A 10,482-nucleotide genomic window follows, 5' to 3' on the forward strand; every position below is an offset into this window, starting at 1 on the left:
AGGTGCCATTTGTGGTTTATATTGACTGAATATTAAATGAATTTGGTTGAATTTTGATCAAATTTAGTTGAATTTTATACGAGCTTCAGCCTAGTTCATCCTAGTGGCGGAACAGAGGCGGAACAGAGGCGGAACAGAGGCGGAACAGAGGCGGAACAGAGGCGGAACAGAGGCGGAACAGAGGCGGAACAGAGGCGGAACAGAGGCGGAACAGAGGCGGAACAGAGGCGGAACAGAGGCGGAACAGAAGCGGAACAGAGGCAGAACAGAGGCGGAACAGATGCGAAACAGTGGCGGGATAGAGGCGGAACAGAGGCGGAACAGAGGCGGAACAGAGGCGGGACAGAGGCGGAACAGAGGCGGAACAGAGGCGGAACAGAGGCGGAACAGAGGCGGAACAGAGGCGGAACAGAGGCGGAACAAATGCAGAACAGAGACGGAACAGAGACGGAACAGAGACGGAACAGAGGCGGAACAGAGGCGGAACAAAGGCGGAAATTGGATTAATCTTGATTACCGAGACATTATGTCCCCAAATTCACACTCCAATTATCAACATGTCACTATGAAAAATCCAGTTACAAACCCAATCAAGCTAATTATTTTATTTTTCATTCTAAATTGTCCAAATTGATTAAATTTCCAATAAAAAGTCACTACAAATGAAAATTGATTCAATTTTCCAACTAAAAAATCATGAAAAATTCCCAAAAATAAATTTTTCGCGTGCAAAAGTTTCCCTTTTTGCCTTAAAAATGAGTAAATAAATTTAATTTAATCACAAAAACGACTTTAATCGTAATTTAAAAGCCCAATAATTTTGTATCAAAACCTTTTTTTGTTCCTACATAATTGTTTGTTTGTTTGCAAAAGCTGATAATTTTGTTATAAAATAAATTTGAATTATATTGACAAGCTTCAGTTGTGATCAAGTTTTGTCAATTGAATCATCTAAACAAATATTAAAATAAATAAAAATTATTATGAAAAAAGTCAGTGAAGTTCAGCTTAATTTTGTCATTTTTATTGGATTAATTGTGGTAGGTTTAGTGTTGTTGTGATTGTGGTGGTCTTTGTACAATTCATGAGCTTAAAAGCTACACGGAGTTGAAAAGGGGAACAAGTGTGTCCTCAGACTAGAGTGACATTGACATGGAGTCTGATTTGATGCTATTTAGACACTATTTAGGGTCCTACTTACTCAAATTGTCGATTTTACGCGTTCCATAATGAGTAAATGGCTCCTGAATAGCATTTGGGACTTTATCAAATGAACCCTCATCTCAGTGACATGCTGGTTTGGAGCTTTTGGCATTCAAGTAACTAGTGATGTAGAAATTGACTATAAAAAGTGAATAAATTATTGAAAAATTGCCAAAAATTTTGTAAAAATAAGGATAAATTGACAGTCAATCTAGGCCAGTGATGGGCAACTTGTGAGTCGCGGCCTTGAAAATCAAAAAAAATTTGAATTGCCATGTGCCGTGTGCCATTTGTGGTTTCGGTCTAGGCTTAACATCAAATTCTGTCTTGAAAAATGAAAGATTGCACGAAAAACTTTTGCAAATTGAAGAATTGTGTCCAAATATGAATCCCTAAGCTACTACGCCTCCTTCTGTATATGCCCTTAGTTCACATTACTAGATTGTGCCTGTCAAAAAGCCTTTTCTGTGTGGTTACACAATTTTATAAAATTTTAAAAAAAATTCTAAAAATTCTTCTAATTTCCCCATCAGCTCAGCACAGTCCTTGGATATCCTCAAAGTAAGTACAACCACTCCCATCTCTACCTCCAAAAATTCAATTCAAAATTTTCCATCCTTTTTAGAACCAGACGACAACACTTCACCAAAACCCGACGACAAACCATCCACTCCATCACCAAATACGTCTGTTGCCACAAAAGAACCTGCTTTATCGACAACAATTGTTGTATCATCAGCCATTGCTGTACAACCAGCAACAGTAGCTGTCGCACAACCAACAACAATACCTGCTTTACCGACAGTATCGACTGTAGGCACAACAATTGCTATTAAGGCATTAGAGAACGTTGAGCCGTCGAGTAGTCAAAGACAAAGTGAGTTTTTTATGGGGAATTTTGGGGATGGGATTGTGGATTGGGAATTGGAAGTGATCTAAAGTTGACCTAAGGTTGACTAGATGCAGCATGGTTCGCTAGGGTCCAGGGTAGGGAAATGGGGTCATTTTGGCATTGTTGTCTCAAAAAAACCTAGAAAATTGAAGAATTATGCCAAAAATGGGGTTGAAGTAAAGTAACCCTAAACCCTCAAGTACCCTTACGTACCTACAAGCATCCTCAAGCTCCTCTATACCCCAAAGCACCCCCCATCCATCAGGCACCTTCAAACTCTGAAGCACCATCAACTCCTCTTCAGAATTAGTCCCTGAATTGAGTTATTACATGACAGTCCATGACTCCTTCATGTCATTCATCCTTAACATCCTATAAATCCCCCTCAAAACCTCCCCACACCCCCCAACACTCCCCACATACTGTATAAAGAACTCATTTCTCTAAATTGCAGAACGACAAGCAACAATTCCAGCATTTCCAACGAATGCACTACCTGGCAATGGAGTTCCATCGAATTTAGGTCCACCACCAAATGGAGCACCGCCAACAGGCAGTATACCACTACCAGCATCAGGCAGTAGTTTACCGCAGCCGAATATCGCAACAGTTGGTTCAGCAAGTCCACAAGTGATTGCATCGGCAGCTCCGATTGCAGTCGCTGGAGCAGCAGCTGCATCACTTCAGCCTGTCAAGTTTCCTCAAGCTGGAAAATAAAATTATTTTTTTAATTCTGTGCTTTATGAGATTGGACATGTCAGTGCTGGTCACGAACTTCAAATGTTTTCAAATATTGAAATAATTTTTGTTAAGTCAAGTGATCAAATTACCATTTTTTTGTGACAATAATTGTAAATTAATATGTAATTTCTGGTATAAATTTGAGGTAGAAGCTTTCCGACAAGGTTGAATAAATTATTTTTGTATAGTAAAAAAACTTGGAATTTTTTTGTTGTCTTTTATGTCGTCGTATTGAACGAAATCGGTTAATCGATCCATAATCAGGTTCTGTCTGGTGTAGCTCTGACTTGTTTCCGGATTAGGATACGTGCTCAATCTAGTACCATGACAGAGTTAGGCCGGCAAGCACTCAATGTGACTCTTGTTCTGGATTATAAGCAAAAGTCAAGGTTATGCAAGTTTGGTACCAGATTTGTAATCGATCAACCGATTTGTGCTATTTGAAGCAGGTCTAGCTTAACATCAGCCTCACATTCTTACTACAGAGACTGTTAATCTCTCTCAAAGCCCCTCTTAAAGCCCCTCTGAATGTGCCCTGACCAGACACCATGAATAGACAATCAAGGAATTGAATTTTGTGCATTTACAGAATATCAGGAAGTGTTGAATTTGATTTTGACAATTTCCATGCTTTAGCCAAGGGTCAGACGCTCTAGGGGTACAGTACTGTACTTTTGGAGTGTCTGACCCTTGGCTTCAGCTGCGATTGATCTAGCTAACGACGCCTACTAAGAGTAGACATTAATTTCAGTTGATGTCTCTAGCCACCTAAGAGAAAGGAAGGTTCTAAAGCTTGTATCATGAATCATCCAACTCTGATTCATATACAAAATTTATTGAAATTAGTTAAACAAATGTTCATCATGTCCTACATGATGTACTTCCTATTTAATATAGAAATATTTTTGCCTATAAATATCAGAGGATATGCTTGATTTACTCATAATTTTGAAATTATTCAGTCAAGTAACTTAACTTCCTAACAACAACAATGAGACCACTTTTGATTTTATTGACGTTGGCAGTCTTGGTAAGTTTGTACAAGCTTTAAGTTTTTGGACGTAAATGACAATTCATCATTTTGAATTTCCAGTCAGCCATGATCCTTGCATCACCAGCAAATCCATCCGAAGCAGCACCCAGCAAGCAAGGTAATTCAAAACCGGCAGCTCAAGGATTGCCACCAAATGAAGCAAATAAAATTCCTGCAAAACACAATGCACAACAAAAACCTAAAGTAAGTTGATGATGATGAGATCATGTCGGGTGACACTAGGATCACCTATCTTGTGCCGCTCAACCTTTTTAACAAAATAAAACCTTCAATAATCCAAACTCACATTTCATTTACAGGCAAAGGCATCAAATCAAACACCACCAAAAGGCAAAGGCAACGGAGACAATAAGCCAGCATCAGAAGGTGCAACTGATAAGCCAGAAGATAAACCAACAAAAAGATTTGTTGCCTTTAGATCTCACATGTAATTTTTTGGCTTTAATATTCAATTAAAATAATTTGAAAAATCAATAAAAAATTACTTAAAAAAGAATTGCAATTTTTGACATTAAAATTGAAGGCAGAGTTGGCAAAATTCTGAGGGACTCTAATAGAACTCTAAGACTCCAAGTGAGTTGGGGGGCGTGTGGGGATTTCCAGGAAAAATTGGCTCGACTCAAGGAGACTGACTCCTCTCGACTCAACTGTAAGACCAACTTGGAACCATGTATTAAAGGCAAACCCCCGACCGGTCACTTTTTGGACAAATTGCTACATTTGGTTAGGGTTTTTGTGAACTTTCCCTATATACACATCTCAAATTCAGTTTCAAGTTTCAAATTTCGAGTTTGTCGAGGATGTGGAGCTGAAAAAGGATTCAGAGGCGTATTTAGGACGAAAGAGGGTGAGAGTAAGGTGTTGGGGTAGGTGTGGTGGGGAAATATTGGGAAGGAGTGTGGAAATTTGATGTGGAGTGATGTGTGAGTCGGAGGTGTGGGACAGAAGTGTTGGGTAAACGAGAGGAGAAAAGTTGGAATGTAGGTGTGGGTGTTACAGGGTGAATAGATTTGGAGCGGAGTTGTGGGGAGATGAGGTAGGTGAGGAAGTAGCTGTAGTGTGGAGGTGAAGGAGGAAGTGCTAGGGAAGGTGTGAGTGTAAGAAGCAGTCATGTGGGACGAGGTGTGATAGAGAAAAGTTTAGAGAAGTGAAAAGGGGTGAGTGGGGTAGCTGTGGTCTTGATGAATCTCCAAAAAAAACTCGAGAATTTAAATTTCTTTTCACTTTTATTTCGTTTACATTTTTCATTAAATTTTTCATCAGTTTTTTTCATTTTTCTTGTAGTTTTTTTTTCTTCTGTTTTTTTTTGTTAAATCATTTAAATCATCTGCAAATTTAATCCAATTTTGTTAAATATTATATCTTGTTATTCCACTGTGTGTGTGTATGTGTGTGTGTGTGAGTGTATGTGAGATATTCTCAAATATTTTTTGTTTTTTTTAGTACTTTTTTATACTCTCTTTATATGACATTCTCTCTAATCTAAGAAATCGTCCATAGAACACATTTAGTTATCATTCATTTTTTTTTTCTTTTAATTTTTTTTTATTCATTCTTTCTCTGTGTGGATCATCAAAAAATTAAAGTTTTTTTTTTCTTCTTTACACAATTTCTCTTTTAAATAAATTTTTTTAATTGGGGTTGAATTTATGGGTTGTTGGTGGATAGAGTCAGATGTTAAATTGGAAACAATTGTAAATTGAGAATTTTTAAGCAATTTTAGCTTTTTTTTTGGTAGAAGAGTACCAATTTTGCAAAAACTTAGAGTTTCCCTGTCTCTTTCTGAAGTCTTGTGCTCGACAAATCTCAAGTTCTATAGTTTCTGTCCATAATTTTAAAAGAACAGCATTGAAACCTTAATATTGAGTCAAATTGCGTAATTTAAGCTCAGCTGACCTCGTGAACAATGTTATTAATGTCAGACTCGATGTAATGCTTGCTTACAGTCAGATTAATGGTTAGGAATCCAACACATCGACTTCTCGAAGATGACCAAACATCCAGCAAAGCATTACTGAGTTCACTTTCTAATATTGAGATTAATATTGAAGTTGGAGTTATTTAGTAAGTCTTAAGAAGCTCAAATCAGACTCCGATGCTGACTAAATGTAAATACAGATTACTACAATAGACAAGATGATCCTTATGTCCACTATGTTCTCAAAATAGATCAATACAATTTTATAATCAGGATTGAAGTCTCTAAATGCATGACGATGGACTTATAACCCAGAAGATGTACTAATTGAGATAGATTAAGTATCTATTTAATCAACATTGTCTGTTGACAAATCCCACAATCAACTAGGATGCAGCATCCACATTGAGAAGACATTGAGCTGCCTACTCATGCTAGCAAGTATGCTTTTCCTTTTTTTGTAGACCAGTGCTGTGCCACGGTACACCTTGTTGGTTAGAGCGACTGAAACCGCACAAAGTATGTGGTTTTTGACTTTTCTAACAGAATCCAGTGCACAGTTTAGACAGCACTGTCGTAGACGCTGACAATATCACTATTCTACAACTGGTCATCTCTGAAATCAGCTTGTCAACGTGTTAACAAGGAAAAATAACAACGATCATTCAAGTTTCGAGAATAATTTGTTAAATGTTGCCTATTTCTCGACTTCAGCATATTCTCAAGATAGGGTATTGATCAAGTTATTGATCAAAATTGAAATCAATCCAAAATTGTCTCCTAAATCTTCTCCATAACCTATCCAGAATCCTTTCTAAACTTGACATTTATCTCAACAAACCCAAAAATTCAACTCCAATTTTTTCTATATATTTTTTTTCTCATATTTGTTGTTGTTTTTTTGTATCATTTTTTGTGTACTTTCAGTTGATTTATTTTTTTTTTTCTTTATTAATTATTTAAATTTCTTTTACTTCATAACATAATTAAAGATTTTTTCTTCATTATTTTTCTCATAAAATTTTCATTTTTTTTTATCATTTTTATATAAATTTAATTTCTTTTTTTTTGCTAGGAGGCTGAACAGGAAAGAAAGTTTTTTATTTTAATTAATTCATCATTTTTTTTTCTTGCTAGAGGTTCAATTTTTATCATTTTTTGTTAATTTATTATTTTTTTTTATATAATTTTATATTTTTTTTTTGTTTCATGGTTCATTTTTTTAGTGAATTATTGAAAGTTTTTTTTTCTTTATTTCATTTCTTAAATCTTTTTTTTTTGTATTTTAGCAGCTAAACTTTTTTTATATTTGAAAAAAATAACTAGTTTTAAATTTGAAAAGAAATTCTTTTTAATATTTTGAAATTAAAAATAAAAAAATTCAAACTTTAAGTTGAAAAAATTCAAATTTAAATTTTTAAAAAAGTTCAAATTTTAAATTTTAAATTCAAATTTGAACTTTTTTCAAATTTAAATTCTTTTTTCAAATTTAAATTCTTTTTTAAATTTTCAAAAATTTTTTTTTAATTTTAAGAAAAAAGCTTTTTTAAATTAGAAAAAATATTTTTTAAATTTGAAAAATAAAATTTTTAAATTTAAAAAAATTTCTTCTAAATTTTTAAAAAACTTTTTCTATTTTTTAAAAACTTTTTCAACATTTAAAAAAAAATTTATATTTGAAAAAAAAAACTGTTTTTTAAAAGAAATTTAAAGTTTTTTTTTATAATTATTTAAATGTAAGTTTAATAAAGTAAAATTTAATATATTTCAATATTCAAAAACTGATTTTTGGGGTTGTCATTTTGAGGATTTTTTTGAAGATTTTTGACACCCCAATCAAGCTTTGAATCAACGCTAATTGGTAAATGAAGAACAAATAAACAATAAACTTTCATAAAATTTCTCAAAGAATCAATAAAGTTTCATCACGATTTTTTTTTTTAACTTCGAATTTTTAAATCACATCGAAGTTTAAATTTTAATGTTTTACATTCCATTTCTATTGAGTTTCTATAATTATTTCAAGTGCTATATACGTTGCCTGTATTTTAAAATTAACAAATTTTTAATTTTTTTTAAAGATGACAAATTAAATTAAAAATTTTTAAATTAAGAAATTAAATTTCTTTTTTAAGGAACAAATTAAAGTATCAAAAATAATTAATTACATCTTCTATATTTTATGCCAGGAAATGTGAAATTTGGAAATTTGATGGAATTTATGAATCTTTTAAAATTTTTAAAATCTTTTAAGATTTTCATATCTTTTAAAATTTTAAAAATTCTTAAATTTTTCAAATTTCTAAAATTTTCAAATTTCTTTGAATTTTTAAATTTCTTTAAATTTTCAATTCTTTTAAAATTTTTAAATCTTTCAAAATTTTTAAATCTTTTAAAATTTTCAAATTTCTTAAAATTTTCAAATTTCCTAAAATTTTCAAATTTCTTTGAATTTTTAAATTTTTTGAAATTTTCAAACCTTTTAAAATTTTCAATTCCTTAAAATTTTCAAATTTCTTAAAATTTTCAAATCTTTTGAAATTTTGAAATCATTTAAAATTCTCAAATCTTTTGAAATTTTCAAATTTCTTAAAATTTTCAAATCTTTTAAAATTTTCAAATTTCTTAAAATTTTCAAATTGTTTGAAATTTTCAATTCTTTCAAAATTTTTAAATTTCATAAAATTTTCAAATTTTCTAAAGTTTTCAAATTTCTTAAAATTTTCAAATCTCATAAAACTTTGAAATCTTAAAATTTTCAAATTTTTAAAACCTTAAAATTTTCAAATCTTCTGGAATTTTTAAATCTTTTGAAATTTTGAAATCTTAAAATTTTCAAAATCTCAAAATTTTTAAATTTGTTAAAAAATTTGAATCTTTAAAGATTTTCAAATATTTAAGAATTTTTAAATTTTACAAAATTTTCAAATTTCTTAAAATTTTCAAATCTTTTATAATTTTCAAAACTTTTAAAATTTTCAAGTTTTCAAAAATTTTCAAATCTTTTAAAATTTTGAAACTTCTAAAAATTTTCAAATGTCTCAAAATTTTCAAATTTCTCAAAAATTTAAAGTTTTTTAAAATTTTTAAATCTTTTATATTTTTAAAAAATTTTCAAATTTCTAAAAATTCTTAAAATTCCATGTAAATTCCCACAAAATTCACATTTCCATTTCAAATCTTTTCATTTCATTTCTATATATATCTTCATGTGTGTTTTGTTTTGTTTATCATCAATCTGCATCATTTATTTTACATAAATATCTCTACAAATAACATTTTTGCATTTTTTTAATATTTTTTTTTTCAACACTTTTTTTTAAAATTTTATTCATCTTAGATTCTTTTTTTCTGGTTTAATGTCCTTCCAGGACTTTATCAACATATCTTGTTTTTATTTTTACTTTTAAGCTTTATAAGCTTCCTGACTACGTCATCATCATCATCATCATCATCATCTGCCTTATGGTCTCTACATTTTTATGGCTTTCTACACAAAATTAATGTCCATTTACGATACACGAAAAATTTTCTTTCTTTTTTCTTTTTCATCTGTTATTTTTGGATTATTTTAGGATAATAAGGGGGTAAGCAGAATTGAGGTGGTAAGGTTAGGCAGTAGTGGATGACTTGGTGACTGGAATTTGGTGAATTTTTGTATGGTCAACAGACAAGGGTGGGGCAATGATTGACAATGGTCAAAAATTGATCAATAATGCTTCGAAATTGATTAAAATTCAGGAAAAATTGATCAAAAAATGATGCAAAACGTGATTAATACCTTCCAAATCTTTGCTTCTATCTGAGGAGAGAATGAATCACAATTGACCTGTCCGACCAGCAGAAATAAAGTAATTAAGAAAGAACTCTTGATAACAGCTCGAGCTTAACCAGAAAGGTTTTAGACACGTTTTTATTGTAATTGGAATAGGTGATCTGTAAGAGTTCAGGCTTGTATGTAGAAGGACTCAGTGGAGTCTAGGCTTTACAAAGTTCAAAAAGGCGACTTTAATTTGAATGTGATTTCAAAATAAGAATTCTAGATGTAACTCTAAAGAAAAGATCTATTACTTTTAGTCTAAGCTTCTAGAGTGTACAAATGCATCATTTGAACGGATTCTAAGGGTTACACCTTCCCAAAGCTCCCTCTGGGTCAACAGTTGCTGGTCAATACACTTTAATCTTGGTTGCAGTCATCATAACTACTAGAATTATTGGATATTTGTTGAATGATCACAAAAGCAATCTTGCATCAACTCAACTAATCAGTAATCCAATATCACTGAATCAATGGCTATGGATCATCATTTTGGATGATGTGTAATCAATTATATGGATCTTAAAGACCTTATGAATGCATCTAGTAACAGCCAAACTCATTATTGATCCTTATTCTTACTATATTCTCAATATTATGACTTAAAATTGACAAAATTCATTGGTTCGGACACAACTTCATTCCAAATGGACCAAATGGCTTCTAAATGGATGCTCAACACCAGTAGAGTGCCAACTTCACTGGAGTCGGACTCCAAAATAGAGCTTGTACCCTAATTTGACCAATTCACCATATTATTCACCACCAGTCAGTCACCCACTAAATAATATAAAAAATTTTGAATAAAAAAAAAATCATAAAAAATCAAACAAAAAAAGCTTTAGAATTTTCCACTT

The 10,482-nt window shown here is 31.7% G+C and overlaps 2 protein-coding genes across 3 annotated transcripts; both read left to right on the forward strand.

Moving 5' to 3' along the window:
- Positions 1-929: 929 nt before the first annotated feature.
- LOC139088647 (mucin-7-like) lies at positions 930-3,011 on the forward strand. Of its 2 annotated transcripts, none has more exons than XM_070637904.1 (4): positions 930-1,040; positions 1,737-1,764; positions 1,829-2,080; positions 2,550-3,011. In XM_070637904.1, exons 1-4 carry the CDS (start codon positions 984-986, stop codon positions 2,810-2,812), a joined length of 600 nt encoding a protein of 199 aa, XP_070494005.1. In that variant the 5' UTR covers positions 930-983; the 3' UTR covers positions 2,813-3,011. The 2 variants fall into 2 exon arrangements, with proteins under 2 accessions (XP_070494005.1, XP_070494006.1); XM_070637905.1 differs by having other exon boundaries at positions 2,571-3,011.
- Positions 3,012-3,788: 777 nt separating this feature from the next.
- LOC139088656 (uncharacterized) lies at positions 3,789-4,386 on the forward strand. The gene is made up of 3 exons (XM_070637915.1): positions 3,789-3,866; positions 3,930-4,073; positions 4,190-4,386. The coding sequence occupies exons 1-3, from the start codon at positions 3,828-3,830 to the stop codon at positions 4,319-4,321; spliced, it is 315 nt and encodes a 104-aa protein (XP_070494016.1). The 5' UTR covers positions 3,789-3,827; the 3' UTR covers positions 4,322-4,386.
- The last annotated feature ends 6,096 nt before the right edge of the window (positions 4,387-10,482 follow it).

This window comes from Chironomus tepperi, unplaced genomic scaffold, assembly GCF_022539635.2.
Source record: "Chironomus tepperi strain 1889 unplaced genomic scaffold, CSIRO-AGI_Ctep_v1 contig_168, whole genome shotgun sequence".
NCBI lineage: Eukaryota > Metazoa > Arthropoda > Insecta > Diptera > Chironomidae > Chironomus > Chironomus tepperi.